This window comes from Sphaerodactylus townsendi, linkage group LG02, assembly GCF_021028975.2.
Source record: "Sphaerodactylus townsendi isolate TG3544 linkage group LG02, MPM_Stown_v2.3, whole genome shotgun sequence".
NCBI classification, from domain to species: domain Eukaryota; kingdom Metazoa; phylum Chordata; class Lepidosauria; order Squamata; family Sphaerodactylidae; genus Sphaerodactylus; species Sphaerodactylus townsendi.
This window is the reverse complement of record NC_059426.1, coordinates 80,564,477-80,590,120: the sequence shown is the minus strand read 5'-3', so window position 1 is coordinate 80,590,120 and position 25,644 is coordinate 80,564,477. Positions and strand designations below refer to the sequence as shown.

At 42.6% G+C, this 25,644-nt stretch overlaps 1 protein-coding gene across 2 annotated transcripts in view; it reads left to right on the top strand.

The window, feature by feature from the left end:
• The window catches only part of DUSP8 (dual specificity phosphatase 8), a 115,179-nt gene that overhangs the window by 57,238 nt on the left and 32,297 nt on the right, over positions 1-25,644 (top strand). Inside the window, exon 1 of one of the 2 annotated variants that reach the window (XM_048483636.1) lies at positions 18,166-18,528. The exons of the other annotated variant lie outside the window; for it this stretch is intronic. Coding sequence (XP_048339593.1) covers positions 18,411-18,528 — 118 coding nt within the window. The 5' untranslated portion in view covers positions 18,166-18,410. Of the gene's footprint in view, positions 1-18,165; positions 18,529-25,644 lie in introns of those variants that run through there. 2 annotated transcript variants of the gene reach the window in all.

The following is a 25,644-nucleotide window of genomic DNA, read 5'->3' as shown; positions in this document are numbered from 1 at the left end:
AAAAAGTGAACAGAGCCAACATTTTTCCTGCATTACAATATATTTTCTCTCCCTCTCTCCCTTCCTCACAGCATTGCTATTCCTGCAGGAGCCTGACTGTTCTATAACCTCTGCCGATGCCAGAGCAACATCTGCAGCCCCTCCTTCAACACCTCCTTGCTTTTATTGTAATTGGCTTATCGAGCGGGTTGTCAGAAGTCCTCTTGAGTTCATGCGGCCAGCACTGGTGCTGTCAGGCTGGTGCAAAGAAGCCCTCATCAGTCTATTTTCCATTTGTGTTGGGTTGTAGGAGTGTTGAAGGGTTGGCAGACCAGAACCAAATGCTGACATAGCAACTGCCTTTAGTGCTTCTGTGCAAATGCTTCCTGCCCACTGTGCAGTGCTCCACACTTGCTCCACTGTGGAGAGAAGGCACACATTGGTCTGGGAGAGCAAGACACATTGGTCTGTGGAGAGAAGGCACACATTGGTCTGGGAGAGCAAGGACACACTGCTTGGACAGTGGGTCAGAATGCAATCCAGGAACAAGACTGTGCTTTGGCATCCAGTTGAGCAAGACAGCACTTACTAAACAGTGGCTTGAAATAATTCATACAATCAGTTATTTAAGACTGAGATAAAAATTCCTTGGCCACAGTGCTCTTTTTTGCTTTCTCCCAGTGGCCACAGTGCTCTTTTTTGCTTTCTCCGAAGCAAAAATGGGTACTTCTGGAGCCAAGAAGGCTGTTTTTCCTTATGGTAGTGTCCACTGCTTTTAATTAGACATGTGGAAAAAAGGTTGAAAAAGGAACATTGATTACAAAGCAAATGAACATTATCTTTAACTGCATGCATCTATCTATTTTTATCCCTGTGTTATTCCCAGAAACTCAGGGCTCTTCCATCTCCTATTTTCTTTTTGCAACAGCCTTGTGCAGTAGATTATGCTAAGAGAGAATGGGTGGCCCAGTTGTTACCCAGTGAGTGATTTGAACCCTAGTCTTCCTTAACCTAATGCAGTGGCTCTCAACCTTCCTAATGCCACGATCCTTAATACAGTTCCTCATGTTGTAGTGACCCCCAACCATAAAAATGGTATATATAAAATATATAAAGACCGTTTTCCAATTGTCTTAGGCGACCTCTGTGAAAGGGTCATTCGACCCCCAAAGGGGTCTCGACCCACAGGTTGAGAACCGCTGTCCTAATGCAACACTTTAATTACTATACCACATTGTTGGTATTTGCAAGTCCCTATCACAGCCAGTCATGAAAGAGTTAATTATCTGTTTGTATGTAAACATGATGTTGAGGTCACATTCTAATGAGCTGACCTATTGATTCAGTATTGGGCAGTTTTTTAGCCAATTCTTATGTGTTTGTGAGCACATATACCTGAAGTTATAAAGTTAACTTGTTTTCCTTGTCCTTACCATGGACTGAGAGTACTGTAAATAAGCAACAGTACACTATAGTATTTCTTGTTTTTCTCCATATTTCCCTTTCCCTTTTAGCTAGTAAACCTTCGTACAAAGCAACTCACTAGTATCTGGGTCTTTATTGGTATCTGCTGAACTCTGCTAATAATGTATATCAGCCAAACATACATTTATTCTTAATCATTCACAGAGAGTGATCTGTAATGTGAGTGTGTATGTAATTGGAAACTGTGAGTAGTATTTAACCTGATTGCTAATGAAATTAACAACCAACCTAACCATGTTGCTGGGAGTGCTAATAACAACTGTGTGCAGAGCAAGGGGAAACTGCGACCAGGGCGCGCGTGCACCCTAAGCCCCTGCTGCAGCATTGCCTGCCCCGTCCCAGAACGCCTCCGCCACACCCCCTCCACGGCCCGGCCACACCTCTGCCACGACTCTGTTTGGAGCATTGCGCCCCCCCTTCCCATGGGCGTTATGCCACTGACTGTGTGGGACACCTATTCAAATCTTGATCACTGTGTAGGGGGATAGAAGTGAGCCTTCCCCCCCCCCCCTGCAGGTTGTCTTGGAAATTAAAAAACAGCCATCCTCGAGACTCATAATGGCATGGGTGTGGAATGGTGCTTTCGGTGAGCAAAACCATCGGGGGGGCGGGCGCAGTTGATCCACTGTTCTTACCACACAACACCTCCCATTCAAATGGGTATACAGCACAAGCTGTTATTCCACTTTAAAATATACTGGGAAGATCTGTGCAGACATCCCCAAGCATAACATCTGCTTTGCTCCTAACATAGTAAATAGTCCTATAGTGTTTGTGAATTCCTCATAGAGGCCAGTATTACTGTAGTAGGACCCTGCCATAATTCAGAGCATCTGTAGTTCTGACATTTTGCAGGGGAGGAAGACTGGTTAAAATGGTCTGCCTGCAGAGACTCAACTCCTAGATCCTACTGAATTTCAGAATGCTCTGTTCGATTTTAGGCAAACTCCATATTAGGGATTAATAGTAAGGGATTGAAAAATAAAATGGCCAATATTTTGTATAGATCCGTGGTGCAGCCTCATTTGGGATACAGTGTGCAGTTTTAGTCATCATCTTGTAACAAGAGATTCCCTCCTGCATTTGATTCAAGGATCTGAACTAAACAAGGCTTTGCCTGTGCAAAACTATTTAGCAGCACAGTTCTCCAGGATTTATCAATTAAAGGTGATTTACAGCCTTTAATTCTGATGATACAAAAGAGCAAGGAAGCTCTCTGAACTATTACCAGCAAACCAGACAGAACACCTGCAGAAATGTTTTATTGTCTATTGTGATTAAAAATATTTTTTTATTGCGCAAGATACAAAAAAGTACAGGCATGAAAAAAATTAACCCTACAATTACTGTAAAGAAAAATGCTAAAATAATTTTAAAATTCCTACCTTAATCATATTATAGCAAGGTTAATTCTGAGGTAGGAAAGATGTGTACCTAGCTTGCTAAGGGTAAAGTGTAGATGACTGGGAAAGGTAATGGAAAATCATTCCATAAGTGTGGTCCAGCAGGACTCTTCTTATGTTCTCTCATGTTCTTATCTGAGCAGTGCCTTCTGCAGGTTCCACCTGCAAAGCTGCAGGATCAACAACTGCTGATACACATGTGTTCCCTATAATGGCCCCCACTTTGTGAAATGGCCTGCCTGATGGGGTCAGGAAGGCCCCATTCTGTCATTCCTCAAAATACGCAGAACAAAATTGTTCAGGAGGGCATTTTTATAAAGGCAGTAGTGCTGTTTTGTAACAGAAATGCAATAGTGCTGTTTTGTAATAGAAATGCCTGAATGCCTGAAAATGGGACTGTGACCTATATTAACTGATAGTATGTATTATGGTATGCCTTCTCTTGCTCTTACCTCATTGTATGTGATACCATTTTCTGCATTGTTTAATACTTCATGTTTTAACTCACGTTTTGTTTTCAGACCTATGCCTGTATCAGATTTCTGCTGTCCTGGTCCCATTGCTTATTGGATGTCTCGTCCTATCGATTGCAATGATTTGACTTACATTGTGCAGTGCGAACTTTAAATAACAAGAATAAATTAAAGAAAAGGGACAGTGCAGATGGTTCTGGGGCTTAGAACTTCTGCTCTTTCAGACACAAACATTTGACTAGTGTGCCTTTCCAAAAGCAGCATCCTCCCTGCTTCCACAGACATTACTCAGAAATGTGGGAAAGCCACATTTTTCTGAGCCTAAAGCTCACACAAGCGAGTTCTCAGTGGAACTGTAATATACATTGTGTGCATGTGTACTACAGAAAGGAAATAGCTAGCTCTAAGTGTTGTATACAAGGAGAATAGTAGGCTTGATAACAAAAAAGAGCATAAATGCAGCCTGTCTTGAGCATCAAATAAGTGGCAGACAAGCAAACAGTTTTTAATGACCAGGGCAGTGAATGGGTTAGAGAAAGTCCCATATCCTGAGACTGCAGGGCCTTCTTCTGAGGCACACAGCCTCTGAATGTTTTGCTTTCCTGGTTTTGATGGTTTCTCATTCTCTTTCTGAAGTCCGAAGGCTCAGCTGTAAATGTATGTGCTCCTTGTCCTCCCCTCGTCTTGAGCTTCTACCAGTTCTGAGAAGAATGTTTAGATTTTTCCAGCCTCCTCCTTTCTAAATTTGGAGCATCCATTTTCACTCATGATTTGGAAAGAATGCAGCACAGTAATTGATGATAAATTTCAGCTCTCTCCCTCTTCCCTTGCTTCCCAGCTCGTCAGCAAACACATTGCCCCTGACAGATCTGGCTGTGCTCCCAGACCACTTGCAGCCCTGCAGTGCTGCAGAGAGCCTGTATGTTTCATGGGCATATCTCGTATACCTGATTTTCCTCCACTCCTGCTTCCCAAAACTCAGTCAACCTGTTTGTTTATTTTTTTTGTCTCCTGCAAGCAAAATGTATATATTTCTAATATATAGGAAGTGCTGCACTCACATGGACTGCTGTGGGGAAATAGCTGTATTCATTAGACAAGCTGGGAGCCAGCATTTGTGTCGCACCATTTAATTTTTCCATCTGTTTATACAGGGTTATTTAATGGTGGCTGGTAAATGGAGCAAAGCGGTCTCAATTTTAACAAGTATATGTAAAAGGAAATGGATGCACCAGTAGCATTAGAAGATCCAGCTTGTCTGACTTTTCAAAATGGGCCCATAGATGATATTCTCCTTTGTCTATAAAGGAAATGAAGTAGCCATGAAGATCAAAGGCAAAAGTTATGTCACTGGCTAAATACGAAGAAGCAAACAGAGGGGAAAGGGGCTAGGCTTCCCCAGTGACAATGAGGAAGGTCCACTGTTCTGGTGCAGGTTTTTAAAGATGGGTCTGCATCAAATTCATTTCATGGCGCCATTCAAAATGCTGTTTTTTATCCTTCAAGATCCTGGGTCACTTGAAGGGCCATGTTTCTCAGATCATCATTTGAGAATCTGCTCTGTATGTAGTATAAGAAGTGGGGCAACCCAACACAGGCCTTCTATGTGTTGCTATGTGTTGTTTGGCACCTCCCTAGAGTAGTTCACCTGGCATCTGATTTGCAGGCAGACAGCCCAATCCAGAGGTGGGGGGACAGCCAGGGTACCACACCATCTCCTCCACAGAGGAAATTTACAGCATGCGTGTTGGAGAAGGAGAAAAAGCTCTTCCCTCCCAGGGAAGCCCATTGCTGGGAATGACTCATGCACCCCTTTTGGTGGCATACATCTGAGCCGCAAAAAAGGGGCATTCCTAGGCTGAAACTGCACTGAGAAATGGCAGCATCCCCAGAAATTCCCCTAGATTGTACCACCCATGCTAGTGTAGGCTCCTGTGGTGAAGGGGTGCCAGCTTGCATAGCAGCTTCCAGGTTTGGGTACCACACACTTGTACAGCACCCCTGCCGCTTGCATGAAAGCTCCTCTGCTGGCTTATTTGCCTCTTATACCAGTGGAGTGGACATCTACATTGGCACAATCCTGTGCCTCTTCCAAGGCTCCATTTGCGCCCCCTCCTCCTTTTGATTTCACTCTTAGGCACCAAGTGAAAACTCTTGTTATTTGTCCATGCATTGTGTTGAAGTTTTCCTCCCTTGCTTTATGCCCTTAAGTTTTGTGTGCTCTTGTTTTATTAGTGAGCTGTATTATTTTCATGTTTTATTTCAGATTGTTATGGCATGCGATACGTGAGATTGTGAGTCTCATTCAGCATTTTTGTTAAAAAAGCATTTTTGTTTTAAAAAAAGTATTTTAAATATGCAGAGCTATTGTAGTGGAACAGGGGTGGACAGCTTTTTTAAAAATGTACTTCAGTTAAGCCAAACTAAATCAGAGGTATTTTAATTAGATCTTCCAAAAAACTAGATGAACTGTTGCTTCAGCAGGAAAAGTCATTGGATGTAGTAGCTTGAGACTCTGGTTTTGGTTCCACCTGTATTGTTTAATTGACCTATTTGGTGAGTGGGGGTACTGACCTTATTCTGATGTGTGTGTTTTTTAACCTGGTTTCTCCATCTATTTCCCAGCGTAAAGTATGAAGGACTTCAACCATAGATCTACATTCTGCATTCACATGAATGTAGAAGCATTTTCATTTTATCACTTGATCTGCACACTCCTGTGTTTCATTTGTGTTATCACTCAAGGCTCCAAACAGACTCCTGGGGTAGGCGTGTCTGCAGTGGCCAGAGTTGCCAGTATTTGGGGGGGGGGGGCAGTGCTGGAGAAGTTGCTGAATTTGGACTACAGAAATCAGTTACTGTGGATAAAATGACTGCTTGGAAGGGTGGACTCTGTGGCATTAAGGCCCCATATAAGGAAAGGACCTTCCTTTCTCTAGACACAGCCCTTACCAGGCTCCATCCCCAAATCTTCCGGAATTTCTGAACACAGAGCTGGCAACCCTGATGTCAGAGGTAGGCATGGGGCAGATAATTTGGGGGGAAGGGTAGCATGTGGAGGAATCCTGAGCAGATAGCCTGGACAAAAGGAAAGCACAACTGAACCTCTTGCCCCAGGCTGTGTTTCTGGAAGCACGTTCTATAACTAATGCAAGAATTTCTGCATCCATACTTGCACAAAAACCCAGTTTCAACTTGGGTTTGGAGTAAAAGCTTTTATAAGGCCTATTCCCTTGCTTATGTCTATCGTTTAGATCAGGGGTAGGGAACCTGCGGCTCTCCAGATGTTCAGGAACTACAATTCCCATCAGCCTCTGTCAGCATGGCCAATTGGCCATGCTGGTAGGGGCTGATGGGAATTGTAGTTCCTGAACATCTGGAGAGCCGCAGGTTCCCTACCCCTGGTTTAGATGAACAATTATATATATTGTAAAGTGTTAACAAGACTTGACTGTATTCAACTCCTTTAACTTATTGGCACAAATGTAGCTTAAATAGCTCCTTTGGTTTCCTCCTGGCAAACAGTTTGTTAGCACCTCATTAACACCACAGTTACCAAGCATTTGGGGAGGCTGCTGCAAAGGAAGCAGTAGCTACAAATGGTAATGAAATGTTTTACAAAGCCATTTCTCAGCAAACCGCCAGTGTGTCTCTTCTTATGGACCAATCCATTGCCAAATGGCAGTTAGACCAGTGGTGCAGTGGTGTTCATAAGAGAGCCTAAGGTGGATGTGGTGGCATTAAATATAGTGGGGCCAAGATTATGAACCATTGAAAGCAGAGGGTGCTTTCATGCAATGGAGGCAGACTTCGTAATCACAAAATAAATTATACTTTGTATCAAAGCGTAATCGAGTAAAGCTGCACAGGTAATGCGAGTTTCTGAGTTAACACAGACCTGTCTAACAAAGAGAACAGTAAAGGAAATAATCCAAGAGAATCTGACTGAGTGGATTATACTCCACAAAAGTTTATACTGGAATAAAAATGTACTTAGAATGTTTGTATATCATGACGACAACAAGCATAGATGGACCCAAATTAGCATTAACAATGAGGTCATTGAGTGCGTCCAAGACTTCCTCTTCCCGGGCTCAAAAATTGACTGTAATGGAGAGTTAACCCCTGAGATAAAGCAGAGAATAGCATTAGGACGAAGCACAATGCTGAGCATGGATAAAATTTGGAACAAAACCAAGCACAGGCTAGTCCAAGCCATCATCTTCCCCATAGCCATGTATGGGTGTGAAAGCTGGACTACAAAGAAAGCCGACAGAAGAAGAATAGACGCGTTCGAGTTGTGGTGTTGGCGAAAGCTACTATGCATACCATGGACAGCTAGGGTGACAAACGCAGAAGTCTTGAGCTGCATAAAACCAGACACATCACTAGAAGGGAAAATAACCAGGCTCAGACTTACATACTTTGGTCATGTGATGTGATCAAATTCACTAGAAAAATCTATGATGCTCGGACTTGTCAGTGGCAGGAGAAGACCTGGACACCAAAGAATACGATGGCTAGATACCATAAAAGCTGATACAGGCATGAACATCAACCAGCTGAAGGAAGCAGTACTTAATCGAAAAATGTGGAAAGAGCTTGCATATTGGGTCACCAAGGATCGAGAACGACTGAATGGATAACATCATCATACCTGCCTTTGTTCCAGGTATCTCAGGGCCCAAGGCTAGTCTTTTAAGATGTCACAAGACTCCCATTAAACAATAAGAGAAATAATTCTCAACTTGAAGCAGAGAATGCTTACTGATGGAAGCGTTCTTATGCATGTCCTGTATTTCTAGTCTAACAAAAAAATAAAACAAACTGACTCTTTTCCAGTTCAAGAATACATGGTATCATAATGTTGTCTTGTGGACTGTTTCAGAACCTCAACCACATTGATTCCCCCTCCCCCCCAGAGATGGCAATGATTCCTGAAAACAAACAAACAATTTCCAACCAGGAAAGTCACAATATAGGGCCACTCTCTCCATAACGGTCTTCACACACGCTGGCTCTGTCATGACTACTCCTACACAAGCCTTCATGCTTCCAATGTATGCAGCCACTGTAGCTCTGTTCACAAGTTACAGTGAATGCATGGACTATCCATGGACAATGTACCATTGATTTTTTTCATATGTGTGTTGTAGAATTGTCAGCAGCCGGCATCCCCCTGGGGTTGACTTCAGGAATCTGTGTTACATCACTTTTGGGGAAAACCTGGGAGTGACGACATGTCTCTTCTGGTGATTCCTAGGCATGTGTTATGTCACTTGACAACTTTGACACCCCCCACCCCCCCGCCTGCTGTTAGAAAGGAGCCTAAAATCTCTCACCCCAGTGGGAAAATGGAAAGCCTAGTATGTTGATTAATTCTCAAGTTATGTTCAATGTATGTACCGCTCAGTGTGTAATTTTAAACCCCACATTTCCCAGGTACTAGCCCCTAGTTTCATTTTTAACATGTACATGTTGATCCTTACAAACAGGTGTACATCCATACGTGTAAGCTGAACGTGAGTTCACTGTAATGTGTAAACATGGCTTCTGCTAATGTCTTCAGAGCACGTCTCTTCACAAATTCTCTCCACCTGGTAGCATAAGGCACATACTCCACATTTCTGTTGCAGTGTGTAAACTGGTAATGGATTAGGCTAGATTGAAGAATTTATTTGTGTTCTGATCCCGCCCTCCAGCAAAACCCAGAGATCTATTTTCAGTGTCAGGGTTAAGTCCGAAAACGTGGTGAGCAATAACTAATAGGATCGTGTCTCTAAACATTAATGCGGTTCATTTTTCTTGCAAATGGAAGCCACATACATACATAAACTTTTAAGCAAGATTTAGATTTACTTCCTCTCTTTATAAATTGACTACAAATTGTAATAACCCCATTCCTTTTGGCATATACATTATTTATATCTTTATATCTTATATTGGCATATACATTATTTATATCTTTATATCTTATATTGATGGACTACTACTTATCTTTGATTTCTGAGGAGATTTTCTTCTTGCCTACTGGAAGATCAAATGTTAAACCTATTAGAAGCAATATTACTCAAGATAGAACTCAGGAAGAAAAAGAGTTGGGGTTTTTTACCCTGCTTTTCTGTACTGTAAGGAGTCTCATAGCAGCTTACAATTACTTCTCCACCCCCAACAGACACCTTCTGAGTTAAATGGGGCTGAGAAAGTTCTGAGAAACTGTGACTAGTGGGGTATCAAATTTGGTCCTCCAGATTAGAGTCACTCTTAACCACTGCAAGATATAGCTACTTCCACTGTTAAACATGGATGAAGTAGACAGGCACCAACGTGAAGTAATTTAAAAGGTGAAATTACTCTGGTAGCAGATCTGCAGTTTTCACATTCATCTTTTGGAATTCCACTAGATTCACTTAGGCAGTCTTTTGGGGAAGCCTTTTGAAAACCTTTTTCTTAATAAACCTTTTTCTTAATAAACTGTAGGTAATTGAAAGTTGCTGTTTGAAATGTTGGTGTCTATTCAACATGGTCAAATTGATTTGAACTTGTATTTTTTATTTAAAAAGTTCTGTTTGTTTTGTTTAGAATTGTTTTATGTTATTAAGGACTTTGAAAAGTAGGCTATAACTTTTAAAAACAACTTTGGAATAAAAGATTGTTGTGGAGCAAAACTACACAGGAAAATGGATCATGTAAGACTATTGTACTATTCTCCTTTCACTGAGGACAGATAAAGCTGAGTTGTGTAGGAATATAGGTATGTGTAAAAGAACGTTGACTGCATTTCTGTAGACTTGCTAACTCACAGAGAACCAGTCTGAGAGTTCTATTACTAGAGCTTTTAACAAGCAGATTTAATTTAATATGTCTTTGGGACATCCATCTTCCAATATGTGCTTCAGGTTTCTAATTGTGTTGGGATCTGCCTGCACACTTTGCTGAGCAAGCTGAAAGCTTGCCTATACCTCTGAAGCTGCTGCAAAGACCTTTTGTTATTTCCTAATGCTTTTTTCATAATTAGTTATAACTAAAGCCATCTGTTCACTCCATTCAGCATGTTATAACCCTTAACACAATCCTTATGCAGGTTTGTGACAGTAGACCAGTCTGTGCCTAAGGGAAAGCAGGGTGATTCTGGGGATTTGAGGTCTCACACTAGTTCCTATGCTAGCATTTGCCTTATGTGAACTCTTGTCCATCAAATGGGGAAACAGTTGTACAGAATCCACACTGCAAGGAGCTACCCTTAGGGCTTGTTCCTGCAGACCATTTGCTTTGGATTCTTGAACAGCTGCTTGGGCTGGAGAATGTGTAATTTGGATAGGAGTAATTTTATCCCCAAAGTACCAGCTAAAGTGGAAAGCTTAGTAAATTACATGACACTAACATCAAAGTCAATGTCTGTTGCTTGTATTCAGTGTGGCCTAGCATTAGATGATAATGGGAAAGGTGACCCTAACATGTTTGGATGCAAAGCTGTTCTTTCAGGTCAATTGGATGCTCTACAGTTTCCAGAGTCCCCAGTCCTCTTGAGGCTGTGGGATCTTTTGGAATGTGGAGAACAGCTAGAAGGCACCACACTCACGCTGCAGTCTTAAAGAGACTTACTCTGATTTATTTTAATGGGCCTAAACTGGAGTAGCTCTGCATAGGATTGTGCTGTAAAATGGCTGCCATAGGAATTGGGGCCAGTCACAAGATGTGATGTTTGAAGCCAGGCATTGTCTTATGGTGGAGACAGTTGTTTCTGTGTGGGTTCTCCCTGAAGACACAACGGCAATACTTCCTGGGCTCTTTTGGAGCACTTTCTGCTGCAGTGAGATGGGAATAAGCTAGGCTTTGCTTTCAGAAAGAAATGATTTGAAGAAGTGAGTTGGTGCCAGGAGACACATTATGGTGTCTATGGGTACCATTTTGTGCATCTCTGATCTACATGATCTTGGAGAAGGGTGAGGAGGGTAATTGATGAAGATGCTGTCAGAGAAGCAGAAGAAACAGCTTAAGTTCCAAAGGATGCTGTGAGAGGTTGTTGGCAGTATTCTACAAGTTCATGGTGTTTAGCTAAGCATACACAAAACCATCCTTGATTTTGCAAGATAAAAGTTCTGCATTCCAATGACACAAGCTTTTTGTGAGATAGTGGTGATTTCCACTAGGGGTGGTGATTCAGTAAAACCAAATGGTTATCAACTTTATTCAGTTTACTGAAAATTTCCAGTTTTTAAAAAACCCAAACCTGACATTTACCCAATTAAAAAAATTGTGATCACCCCTAAATTCTACCAGTTTCCTCTTTTGATCCCACTTTTGCCTCTTTTGCTTACATCTCAGGAATAAAATTGTAGTATTGCTGTTGATGCCTGTTCTTTAAGTAGCTCCCAAATTTCAAGTAGATTGGACCCAGAGGTGTAATTCCATTGGCCCAATCATCCTCATTGTCTGTGGTGAGGACCCCCCCCCCTGCTGCTTCCAGGCAAATGCCATGTCTGCAAGCAGCAATCACTGGTCAGATCATTACCCCACCATGGATAAACAAGCCCAACAGAGTCATTGCAAAACCCAGTAATCCCAGCTGAACCACAATGTGCCCTACCAAACAGAACTAGAATCAACCTAAGGAATGTTTGCAGTAGAAATTCAAGGTGGTAATTCAAAGTGAAAACTCAAGGTTAAACTCAAGAAAACTCAACATACAGAAGCAGAAAGTGGAATCACTGTGGCAGTGCAAGCCCAACAGAACCAGTGTCAAACCAGATAATCTCTACAGTGGAAACTCAAGTGGGGGCACTTTGCAAGCCCACAGAACCAATGACAGTGTCCTGATACCCAGTAGAATGCATTGCCCTCTGACAGTGCAAGCTCAACAAAAGTAATGTCAAACCAGAGAATCTCTGCACTGGAAACTGGATGTGTGTGGGGGAGGGCAATTTTGCAAACCTAACAGAATGAATGACAACATAAAGAATGCCAAACAGAGCCTTGAAGCACACTGGCAACTCAAGCTTAGCAGGGCTAATGTCAAACCAGAGAATCACAGTCGAACAAATCCCAGCTAGGAATAAACAGAATAATGGTAATGTACACAATACCTAGCAGAGCCCAGTACCACTATGGTACCAGAGAACAATTAATCCAAGCAGTGAGCAAAACTGTAAGAACCACCAAGGGAACACAAAGCAACTCTTGCAAAGAACCCCTCCCCCAAAATTGACCAAGAAACTTGAAATTGACAGAAGCAGTCTGGCAGGCCCATAGAGCTCTCCCAAGATGGAAAAACAAAGGGAAAATAAGGGGGGCATTTCCTGGGAGCCTGAAAACAGTGGTTCCTGATCTTCCCTTTACACTCAAATATTTCTGGGATTTTTGGAAACCATTTTTTTGGTTCTTGAAAAATCCCGGAAATATTTGGAAGACCAAACATAACTGAAAAATACTAATGGGGTATTTTCTCATAAAATGGGTGTATCTGAACTCTCACCCATAGGCTGAAAGTTATGGCACCTACAACTATAGGCAAGTAATTTCCCCCACTTAATTCAGTTTATGGTAGATGAAGAATTTCAGACACAAGAATACGACCTGCAGTTCTCACCCATTCATCCCTAGGACAAATTCAGGTTTCCAGGAATAATCCTCTTACCTGAGGATATGGGATATACTTCTGTGGAAGCCCTGGGAAATAACTAGATACACATTTACACACTAGGAAATAGCTAGGAATATACCCATGTGTGCATATATGAAGCAAGATAGCATCTTGTCAAACTAAAGCAAAGAGAATGAAGTGAAGCCAGAAACAGGATGAAAAAGAAAAAGGCACAAAATTTTGTTACACTAGAAATCATTTGCCTCTCCAAAGTGTGGGGTCCTGGAAAGCTGCTGTGTTTTCCTGCCATGCTCAGTATCTGGTGTTGAATTTTTGGCTGAGAAGTCAGCATCTTCTGCATCTGGTCCTCCATGAAGTGTTGTGCCTGGCTGCCAACCTCTTCCCTCCTCCCTTTCATCTGCACTTACTAAAGAAGGTGTGAGACAGAGTCTGTGAGCCAAACATCTCAGTCCATCCTTTGCTTCCCTTCAGGTAAGCCAGATAGGGAGAGTTACCAGAAAGGAAAAAAGAAAGCATGTCAGTCTTCTTGCTACAGTTACTGCCCTTACTTTCCTTGCATTTTAAGGAACACAAACCACATTCATACTAGCCGTGTGCTTGCTGGCAGGGCTTTGTACTTCAATCCCATTCAAAATGGCTGGTCACCAGGAAATGCAGTTGTCAACCCAGAACCTTAGATATTTCCAAGTGCTTCATTCAAGAAAATGGAGCCAGATTACGCAATTGAACTAATTGTATTCCAGGCCTGTGTTCTATAACTCCCTGTTTAGTAACACTATCATCAGAAGACTTGTTTTCCTGATTCTATAATTATTCTTTGGAATGTTATCCCACCCACTTTATTCCCCCACTGTGTCAAACCAGCTTTTGTAACAATTGGACCAAGAACAAGAAACTAAAAAAGCTGGGGGGGGGGGGGCGGCATTTCAAGAAGAACAGACCTCTGGATACTAAAACTGCAAAAGCACTATGTCATTTCATATTTTGTTTCCCACAGGAAGGAGGCGGGTAAGAGGGGGAAGTGAGAAAAACATAAGAACCTGATCCCAGTTGATGTTTCTATTCTTTTGAGAAATGCTGGCCTCCTTTTTCATAAAGCCTGATCCAAATAATCCTGGCATAGGAAAAGTGTAAAACTGGCATTGGTGAAAATTTGGTCAGCCAGCTGTTCAGTATGGCATATGCCTTGGATTGCTTTCTTCTGTGGCTGTGGGTAAAAGATCACAAGCTCCTTTGCAGTTTAACAGTAATATGTTCCATGCTTGCCAGTCCATGTTGTCAGTCAGCAGTAGCAGTTGTGTAGATACACAGGCCCTGCTGGTTGTATGACATAAGAACTAACATGACAAACCCCTTTATTCTTCTTGAGATATCCACATGGTTTCAGAACTGATGCTCAAGTACTGAAGGAAGAGTGAAGGAAGCTCTGGTGACTTCGGGGGTGGGGGTGGAGTGGGGGTAAAAGAAATTCAGTATTCCAATTGAAAGGAATGGGAACCTGACGTTTGTTCAATCCAGTGTAGTTACCTCTTTATGCTTACGTTATTTATGTTCATTCTAGTTATTAATCTCTAAACCCAGTCCTTTTCAACAGTACCAGCCATTTGTCTGACTGTTGTCTCTCTGGTTTTATTGTGATCGTGTTTTTTAATAGCTCAGTGTCTTTTTGAAACAGGCAGATTCATTGACTTGTAAGTTCAAAACTGTCATCAACGCTGTAAATTTTTTACAATGAAGGAATACTTTTAATGTAAACTTAGGTGTAATGCCAAGATGAAACAGTTTCAGATGTTGCTTTTCAGGAATGGTTTGGTTTCAGAAAGCATTTATATATTTTTTTTCTGGAAAATTCTTGCTTTGTTTGAAACTTACTATGTCTAGTAAAAATACTACGGTATCCCATTTCATGCAGTTATTTGAAATCCTGGAAGAGAAAATATAATGGTGCTTTAAACCTATATTCTTGTATCCAATATCCATTATAACATAGTGGCATGTCACATTGAGCGAGCTATAGGAATTGAGGTTTCTGTACACTGTATCATTTAAACAGACACTGTTCCACTGTATTCATTGTGCTTCTGTAAACTCTGGTTCACATCTGACAATAATCAACTCCATATAGTAACAAAGTCTCATTAGAACGCTGGCTCCAGTCATTGAGTGGGAAGGTGGGAGGGTTTATTTAATGCTGGTGACCTCATCTGGAGTGATGTCACTGCTAAGAAAAAAAACACAGAACTCCAGTGAAACAGCCTTGGATTTCTTGGTCTTGTAGAGCTTTGTGATTTAAAGACGCAAAGCATCCTATACAGTCATCTGGTCCTTACAGTTTTCCATTGACCCAAGACAGTATCAAAGCACTGTGCAGAGGTGCGTTAAAGTATAGCTAGAGAGAGGAGAAAGGCAGGATTAGCACTATGAACCAGGGTTGTCTTTACAAGAGGCCTAGGGACTTCCTGAAATCTCTGGGGTCCCCAGCACACCCCATTCAGGACTAGAAAGCTGAGGTCTTGAGCTATGCAAGGGACTGATTCAGCACTAACTGATGTTGCGCACATCAGCGGTAGCATCACTCACTGTTCTCTAACTTAATAGCACAGGCGTCAAAGAGCGTAAAGCTTATAGGAGTGTGATGTGATGCACTGCAGTACAGCAGGGTATAGAATTTGCAGCCAAGGACTTTGGCTTTAGAAACTGTGTTGGTGGCTTGTGGCCAAGGGAGCAGGAGACAAGGGTGATGCAGATCTACATGTGGACAGGACTGGAAGGAACATAGTGGCTTTGAGGAACTGCACATACCGAGGTATGGCGGCAGTTGTCCTCCCCCCCTCCCCCCCCCCGGCATGGACATTTCATTTAACTAACATGGAAAATAGCTGCAGACATATATCTTTCATGAATGTACCTAATCCTCCTGTCAGGCCACCTATCCCAGTGGCCAATGACACATCCTGTGTCAGCAAATTTCATTATTTCTGTGCTGTGTGAAAACATGTTCCTTAGTCTATCCAGAATTTGTTCCCAGTCTATTTTTTGGGTCACCCTCAGATTTTTGTAGTATGAAAAAGGAGAAATATTTCAGTTCACTTCTACTGTGCATAGCACAATACTGTAACTCTCTATTATATTCCTTCTTAGAGCCAAGCTAGATACAGTGTTGGGAGAGCCCTGATTCCAGAGTTTTTAAAGGCAAATTGACAGGATAATTGTCATGGCATGAATGGATTGAATCTCTCCCTCCCACATGGTTTCATTGTTCAAAACTACCCCTTCATGCAGTTAGTAAATTTGGAAACCATAGTGGTTGGTCTAGGATCCCTAAGACCCTGATTCAGATCCACACACCCCTGTGAAAGCATATCACTTCTTACGTTTTGTGTTTTTTTCTTGTTTGTTTAAACATTTATATTCCATCTTTCCTACATTTGAAGTGATTTTATAGTAAAAATACAGAATCAATTACAAAAAACAATAAATCACTATCTATAACATCACAGCCCAAAAAATCATATTACAGAATTATTTCTCTCTGTTTATTTTTTACTAAGGAATATAAAACCTAAATTCTTGACTACAGGTGCATGGAGAGAGGATTGTGAATTAACTGGGCTCTGCGATTACAGAATATCCAGGTTTAGTTCTGGCTTAAAGAATGATGTTCTCATCTATCAAGAGACATCTACATACAAAAGCAGACTTCACAAACAGAGAGCATGAACATCTGGATAAGCATCCTCAGCTGCATCACATTGGCTGTCCAGAACAAACGGAAATGTCTCGTGATATACATAGAAGTTCACAGTTCTATTTGGAACTACTGATTTTTACTCGCAAGTTGCCTTCAACTGGTTCTAGTTGAAGATGTGATTCAGTTCAAATTGGTTGTTTAAAAAGGCTCCTGGCATATCTGTTTATTTACTTCATTCATTTATGCCTCACTTTTCTCCCTAGCCAGCAGCCCAATTAGCCCAACTTAACCCAGGCTCAGCAGAGATTGGGAGCTAAGCAGGGTCAGTCATGGCCAATACTTGGTGGGAGACTGCCAAGGGAGACTGAGGTTGCTTTGTGGAACAAGGCAATGGTGAAACACCTCTACTTGTCTCTTGCTTTAAACACCTTATGGATGGGGTTGCCATGAGTCAGTTGAAACTCACTTTCTCCTTCTTCCCCTATGGATTACAAAGTGGATTGCAGCATTCTCCCCTCTTCCATGTAATGGTTACAACAACCCTTTGATATAGGGCCTTTCCCCACTCTCCTCGATGCCCCCTATGCTCTCAGCGCGTGGCATCCCAGGCGCACGCCCGGGCGTCCCCACGACCCTGCGCTCTGCGCGGGGTCATCAAAAGGCGCCGTTAAGAAGAGCGCCTGGGATGCCGCGCGCTGAGGGGGCGCGACAGCGGTAGCGTTCGGGGCGGCTGCGCTGTCGCCACCCCTGTCGTGGGGAGTGCTGGGGGACCCCGTGCTACTCTCCTCAAGTAGTGTGGGGCTTAAGGTAAGTGGGGAAAGGCCCATAGATTAGGCTGATAATGTGCGACTGACCTACTGTTACCCAGCAAGCTTCCATGGCAGACTGGGGATTTGAACTCGAGTCTCCCAGAATCTATACCACATTGATAGAATGTTGACTGGAAAGAGGATCAGCAGCCTAATCTTTAATGATGTTCCAGTTTTTTTTCCAATGAAGTTCAAACTGTTAGAGAACTGTTAGAATATAGGAATGTGACACCCCCTTCTTTCTCAGAGATCATGAGTAAACTATGCAAAAAAATGCCAGCTTGGATAAAGCTATACTAGTTATTCCACTGGTACCACATATCTTTCTCCTTTGCACTGATGTCTTGGCATACTGTGATGAAGAACGTGTAGGAAATTGATTGTCTGGGCTTTACACTATTCTCAGAGTTTCAGATTACCACATGGCTATATTAAGTTGTCAAAACAAAATGCACCTGAGTTTCTTCTCTTCCATTTCTGCAGTCATTCTGTTGTCCTCGCCGGCTGCTTGCCGTATCAGATTGGCTGCAGAAAAATAGGACGTTGTCTCTTTAAGCAGTTGAGCAAACCATATGCCAGTAGCGCAGCCCTTGAGTTAAACTGCATGTCTGTGTGCTGAGTAAGGAATGCGGTTGCATGCCTGACCCGTTAGCTATGACTGCTTCTTGGTGGATCAGCACGGCTGTTGCTCATGTGCTGAGCTCATTCAGCCTCACTGGAGTTGGCGCTGCACATACACAACCAGAGGAGGAAAATAATCCTTTGAAGAGGGGACACGGGTATTTCTGTCCTATTACCTCTGTCCCCTTCTCTTTTTTATTTTTCTGCTGAAGCTGGATTGGGGGAGGGGGTTCAGGCTCCCTCATCCCCTTTTTTTGGAAAGAGGACGCTCCCCCCTCCACCTCTGCCAGCTGTTGTTTTGTGCGGGTAGGAGGTAGCTTTAGGAGACACAGCCCAGCTGCCTGGATGCCTTTGGATGTTATGATCGCTCCCTCTGAGGACCAGTTTTGGCCAGACATGCACAAGGAGCAGATGAAGCTGAAAATCAGGGTGAGACGGATGAAGGAGAGCAGGGACATACGAGGTTGGTCCCTTGGATTTTGTTTCTTTTGTATGGTGATGTGCTTGAGAAGTGAATTGAAAAGTGGACGGTGGGTTCTGGGTGGAGTAGGTTCCTCTGCCTCAATGGGAGTGTCTAGAAAGGGCTGACAACTGCTTGGTTGCATCTGTTGGGATAGAGAACAAATGCACATTTAATATTTGAGTGCTGGTAAAGGCAGAAGATCCATCATTTCCCACTGTTTGGGAATACAGCATATCATTTGCAATCCAAAGCATGCCTGCTGGGAATGAAATCTTGTTAAAATCAGTGGGCTTGCTCAATGTGCTCAAGATAGGGTGGTCAGAATTTGACAAACAAATCCCTCTTCCCTTTCTTCCCCCAAAACAATCAGATGACATGGTGCTGATTCGAGACCCCTTTACTCTCTGCTGCAAGGGGAATATGTGTGCAAATGGAAGTTTAGGGGTCTGGATCCCTCTAGTTTAACATGTGCATTGTTGCAGCTGCCATTCAGAAACCAGGAGTGTTGTCCCTTTGATCAGGTTTTAGTAGGCTGGAACTGAGAGCTGCTTAATTTCACTGCTAGTTGGAAAGCATTAAAACCAGAGCGCTCTGAAGAGAAAGGCAGACGCTTCCTTTCTTATGTAACCTACCACATGTTCACTTCTCGAAGGCAGAAAGGTAGGAAGAAATGGAAATTTCCTGGGAATGTCTCCATACAAGAGGAAGCATCAAATATTCTCCACTGCCTTCTTTAGAAGTCACTGTCATTTGTATGAAGCCAGTGTGCCAATGGAAAGAAAGGAGAATGGGGAACCAGTCTGCTAGAATTGGAACAACTGAATCCATAGGAAACAAAATGTTGCTGTGCCTCTTTCTGTTTGCTTTGCCACTCACCATATTGAAATGACGGCACTTTTGCATGGAGAATGATTTCTGTTTCGAAAAAGTGGTTTGATCCTTGCAGGGGCTTGCAAGGGCTAGGCTGAAAGATGAGAAAAGCAATTAAAAACTAGAATGACCTACTTTAACGAACAGTGGAACCATAAAACTTTCCTGTCTTTCCCACATTGTTTGCAAAATGGGAATTTTCTTGCAAGACTTAGAAGGTGCTTTTTTGTGTCATGAGCTGCATAGCCCAGAGATGGTGTCATTAGTAATAAGTGACTTATGGAAATGACACATTTTCCTTTCCTTTGAATCAATAAAGCTGGTCTTGGTGAGACAGTTTCTCCCCAGGAAAATCTGGACCAGCAACCTGGGCAGGCTGATTGTTCAAGGTTGTTCTTGCTCAGTTTTTTTTTTAAGGGATCTTGAAAGGCTCAAAAAATAAAAGGTGACTGACAGTGAACGTGGAGGTAGGTGGGCTAAACTGCCTTGAGTCTTCCAGAAAAAGACGGGGTTTAAATGTAATGTAATAAATGAATAATTAGAGAGTTCTGAGAGAACTGTGACTAGCCCAAGGCCACCCAGCAGGCTTCATGTGTTGGAGTGGGGAAACAAATCCAGTTCATCGGATAAGAGTCCACCACTCATGTGGAGGAATGGGGAATCAAACCTGGTTCTCCAGATTAGAGTTCAACTGCTTTTAACAAGTGCTCTATGTTGGCTCCTATACTGTCCTGGCATGTACTTCAAAACTGTATAGCCTTCATCATGACCCTGGTCCAAATACTTGCCAGGTTCAAGTCTAAGAGGGTATGAACTGACCCAAGGTGACCCAGCAAGTTTCCATGGCACAGTGGGGATTTGAACTTGGGTTTCCCAGATCCTAGCCCAACACCTTAACCACTACACCACACTGGCTTTCGTCTGTATCATAATCAAGTATATTTTGGAAACCAGCATGGGAAGGATTGCCTACAGTGGAGGTTTGAGTGTTGATTCTTGGATTGGGGAGAAACTAGGTTCATCTACTGCCATTTCAGGTATGTTCTGAGTTAAGTTGGATATAGTAATTCCTGATGTGTAAAATGCAAATAATTGAAGTAGTCATCTAATATGTTGAAGAGACTGAGGGACACCATATATGATGATTATAAGAAGCTAGAGTTGCTTTTAAAGTGTTCTGATAGGGGGAACAGAAATTGATTTGCCTGAAGTCTCAAGTGAAAGGATGATATCTGATGAAGATGCCAAATTTTGTTGCAAAGACAATCATGTCGTAGCAGTCAGGAAGTGAGAGAAGATAGTGAGAGTAAATAGAACCAAGGGGTTGTGTTGATTCCATTGATTCTCACTGTTTTCCTGCCCTCTATGAAATGATTGTCTCTTCAACATTCTTGCCAGCAAAGTCTGGCATTTTCATCAGGTATCATCCTGACTGCCTTTACACTGCAGTAATACAGCTCCAGTAGGAACTAGATGAAGTAAGATTCTAAAGCCAATTAAAATGATGGCGCAGAAGAGAGAGAGGAGACGAAGAGAAGGTGCCAATTTTTCAGAACACTTTCAAGAGCCACGAAAAGGTCAGTTTTTGGCTCTGGCAAAGCAGCATACGTTGTCCTTGCATAAGGGGCCAATGAGACTGCATCAGAAACGTGCTGTATGTTCTGGTCCCTTTGATAAAATGAAAAGGATATTATGTAGAACTGGTCATTGTCCAGCAACGGGTGAGCTGATTAAGCTGATGTGAACAGTAGAACACCATTTGTTTCTTGAGAAAGGAAAGCAGGCTTGATTCTGCCTGCCCACCCCACCCCCCACCCCCGCTAATCCTGGAAGGGGGGAAATAAGGTGCCAAGTGTCTCTGCCCAATTGACTTCAGTAATAAAATTCAGCATCACCAGAAAGATATTTTGCTGTTCCAAGTCTGATGCAAGCCCCGCTTCTGAGTCCCTTAATCATCCTGACCTGTACAAAGGCTTCTCGTCTGAGTACACATAGCAAGACAGTGTATTCTTTTACATTTTTCACATTCATAATTTTTTTTCTCTTTGAAAATGTTCTTTCTGCAGCAAAAAATGTTCAACCAAGCCCCAAAGCCTTCATCACTGCTTGTAATGTTGTGCTGATATACTAAGAGACCAACAGTTCTCTTAGGTAAAATATAAGCCAGGTTTTTGCATGGCAACCAAAGCATACAGCTCATGTTCAAGAACTCTCTGCTGCTTTGTGTAGAGACAAAAGTGCTAAATCTGGGTTGTTGTTGTCTCACACTTCAAGGACTGGGTGGCAGACAACAAACCTCCCCCCCCCCCTTCCCACAGCAAAAAGGAAGTACAGCTGAGAATGCCAAGGAATTTACTAAGGCAGAACTGAGCAAGTTTTCAGGGGCTGCAGTTTCATCATTGTTTCAGCTAATAATGGAATGTTCTGGCTTCTCTTCAGCAAAAAATTCCCCTTTCTGTCAAACTGGGAGATCGAAGCTAGAGGGAATTTGCTGACAGAACCTAGGATTTTCCCAGAAATTTACAATGCTTTGGTTTTTGAACATACATCGCCTTATATGGCTTTCCCCCCCTGTTCATTTTTTACAGGATAAAAGTACTGAATTGACACCAGATTGAGGAGAGGGCTCCGTTACTATGATTTTGAAATTTCTGGGGGACAAGGTGACTTAATAAAAGAGGCCAAATGTTGTACTTTTGACTGAATACCTCAACCACCCATGTTCCCATGGAATAAGTGAGAAATTTGCCTTTGCAACAAATACAGAGTATGGGCTTCAATTTATCAAGAAACTGAGGCTTAGGTATTACAAGCATTCAATGTTCAAATTCTTCCAACAAAGGCAAAATTAGTTTGGCTGTTTTCTCGGGGAGAGAATTTAGTAGCCCCTCTGCCTTCACACTGGTCTTCTCCTTTAACTTATAGCCAGTGGTGGGATTCAAATAATTTAACAACCGGTTCCAGTGGTGGGATTCAAATAATTGAACAACTGGTTGTTTACAATCACTGTTTTGGCAACTGATTCTGCCGAAGTGGTGTGAACCTGCTGAATCCCATCACTGCTTATAGCCCATATACAGACGCATAGCAGCAATGGAGACATCCGGGAAAGCTTGTCCCAGGCGCCGCCATTGCTGTCATGTGTCAGGTGTGGGAGGGGGCGCCTGGGCAGCTCCCTCCGTCACTGCCCATATAGCATTATTCTGTATCATTGTTGGGAAATATAATCACAGAACTACATGTAGTATGCAGTTTCATCTCCATTGTATGTACAACAAAAGTTTATTCATAGATTTGAAGGCTATAACTTTTAAATTGTAGCCTTCACTCATCTGTTTGTGAATTTTAGATGATTTCTATCACTATAGTTTAACTGGTGTTAATAAGATTCCCTCTAAGATCAAGAAGTTTTTTTTCTCATTTGACAGACCAGCAGTGGTAGAACTAGATTTTCTTTCCCCACACTTACCTTCTCTCCCTGTGGAACTCTGTAGGGATAGGGAGGCACACCCACGCTGCCCTCCAACCCCCAGGGGTCAAAGGCAGTGTGGGTGTACCTCCCTGTCCCTGTGGGGCTCCTTAGGGGGAGAAGGTGGGGGGAAATTCCCATGGCGCTGGCAGGGAAATGCTGTTTCCGCCCCAGTGGGGTGGGGGAAGCATGGCACTGCCTCAATGTTTTTACCATTCCAGTGGTGCTGTTTATTAACCCATGCGGACTCCGCCTCAGAATTACAGAAGATGGATTGGAATTCTTGCTTCTCGAATACTGGAAAAAATGACAGAAAGTGCACCTTTTCATAAGCTTGAGTACAACTGTGGGAGTGTAGAAAGGATGCGAAGGGGTATGTGATCTAAGTTAAATTATCTTGCGTAGCAATCTTTCTTTGCATGAGAGGGTATATAGCTGAAAGGGGGATAGAGCAGCTTAAGAGAGCAGCAGGAGATTTGTGAATTAATCTGCCATTTCCTGAATCTTCATTGTTCTAGAATGCTCCGCTTGGGTCCTAGTGCTTACCTAGTTCTGTGGAGCATTCTAGAACAAAGAAGGTTCAGGATGGTAAATTAATTCACAAATCTCCTGTCAACTTTCAGAGAGAAAGAGTGTAGCACTGTGGGCATCCTCCAACAAAATTAGTTTTCTTTCCATTTAAAAGAAGCTGCTTGATAGTATTGCTCCTGAAGAAGTTCCATATCAGATTTCTCTACAGACTTCAGGCATATTTCTGATGCTGTCAGCAAATCAGGAAGAAACTGAATGGAATTATTACAAAGAAGTCAGGAAGGCATGAAGGTGTTTCATACTGGTAAGAGAAACTTGCTTCTATAAACTAAGAAACAGTTTCAGAATGGAGAGAAATTGATAAGTGTGTTTCTGTACATATTCTGTGTCTATACCCAGTTATATATTCCCCCTTCCACCTCAGTCATCGTTTAGGAAGCTGACAAGGATCATCATGTATCAGCACATAAGAAAGTCAGCTCAGCCTTGGTTTTCTGTCAGGTGCATTGCAGATGAAATCTTACTCGGAGGCAAGTGCTGTTTGGTAGTTTGTATTTGACCCTCAGACTTTGTCTGGTGGGTCAGCAGCTGATTGCAGGGTGTGAGGAAATCCCATTACTTTAAAACAGACATTAAGAAAGGTGTGTCACTACCAACTGCAATAGAATATAAGTAAAAGGCCCAGTAACTGAATAAATACAGATTTAAAAAAATGGCTTTTCATTATATTAAATAGGGATTTTTGATCCAAAGGAAAAGTAAGCTGAATTTATTAGTTCTCTAGTCCAAAGCAAACAATCACATTTCTCGCTTGTTCTTCATGGTTCTGTATAGTTGCAGACAGAGGTGTATGGGGGGGGGGGAATGTCACCCAGAAAGAATTCCTTCTCCAGGTGCCCCCCATCCAGGGGTGGGGCTTGGTGGTGTGGCGCCGCCCTGGGCCCTGCCCCCAGGCTCCCTACAGTCCAGCTTCTGCCCTCCCCAGAGCCCAGGGAGAGCAGGAGCTGAGCCAGCCTCCAGGGACATGCTTTTAAAAGCATGGAGGCAAGGGGTGGGGCTCAGGGGACGGCAGAAGCTGGCTGAGAGGGGAGCGGGGTGCCATGGTGGGGGGGCACACAGCGCTTTGTCACGTGGGGGGCATCTGGTGCCCCCTCACATTACCAAAAGGCGTGTGTCCAGGGACATTGGTATCACCATGTCCTTAGGCAGGTATGCCCTGGTTGTAGCACGTAGATGAAATTAGCCTCTTCATAAAGCAGAAAAGTGGAAAACGTAATGTCCTGCAGAGAAAACTAATGCTGCATCTCGAAGAAGAAGAGTTGGTTTTTATACCCCAGTTTTCTCTCCCTTTAAGGAGTCTCAAAGCAATTTACAATTCCCTTCCCCTTCCCACAACAGACATCTTGTCAGGTAAATGAGGCTGAAGGAGCTCTGAAAGAACTGTAACTAGCCCAAGGTCACGCAGCAAGCTTCTTGTGGCAGAATGGGGAAAACTAACCTGGTTCACCAGATGAGGGTCCACTGTTCATGTGGAAGAGTGGGGAATCAAACCCATTCTCCTGATTAGAGTCCATCGCTCTTAATCCCCACACCACTACTACTAGTCTGTTCCCTGCCATTGTTCTGATATGACAAGAAACCAAAGGGTTGCAATGCCATCTGTAGATTCATCACCAATCTACATGGGGTCAGAAATCCATGACAGGATTTCACATAAGTATAAACAATTTTTGTCACTATTAAGATTGTGAAGGCCGGTTGTTTGTGTACCCAGGGTTAATATTAGACCAGTATAAGCACAGTATAAAAACCGCCATAATTTTACTAATGAATTCCAAAACATCAGTGGAGTTACCTTAGATGTTATGATTGCTGAACATTTTTAGCCCTGATTTTCAACAGATATTGTTCGTTGTTCAGTGAGTCTCACAGTTGTACACACTCATATACCTATACAGTTAAAATCAATAAAGATATTAACAGAAAAACCAGTAGAGTTAAAAATCACTGGTTGATAAAGTTAGACCTGCCATTTGGAAGGGGTTGGGTAGGGGAAATAGACAAAACCTGCAATTGTTTTGGCTGGTTTCCAGCAGTACCATAAACTCTAGGCAGAAACATTTAACTGGGACAAGCAGTGGCACCAAAGAGATGGAAATTGGGTGATCTCAGTCAGTGACTCCAATAATTGCTCATTTAAAAGAGCAATTAGGGCTTTAAAAAAAGAAGTGAATAAGGTGCCGCAA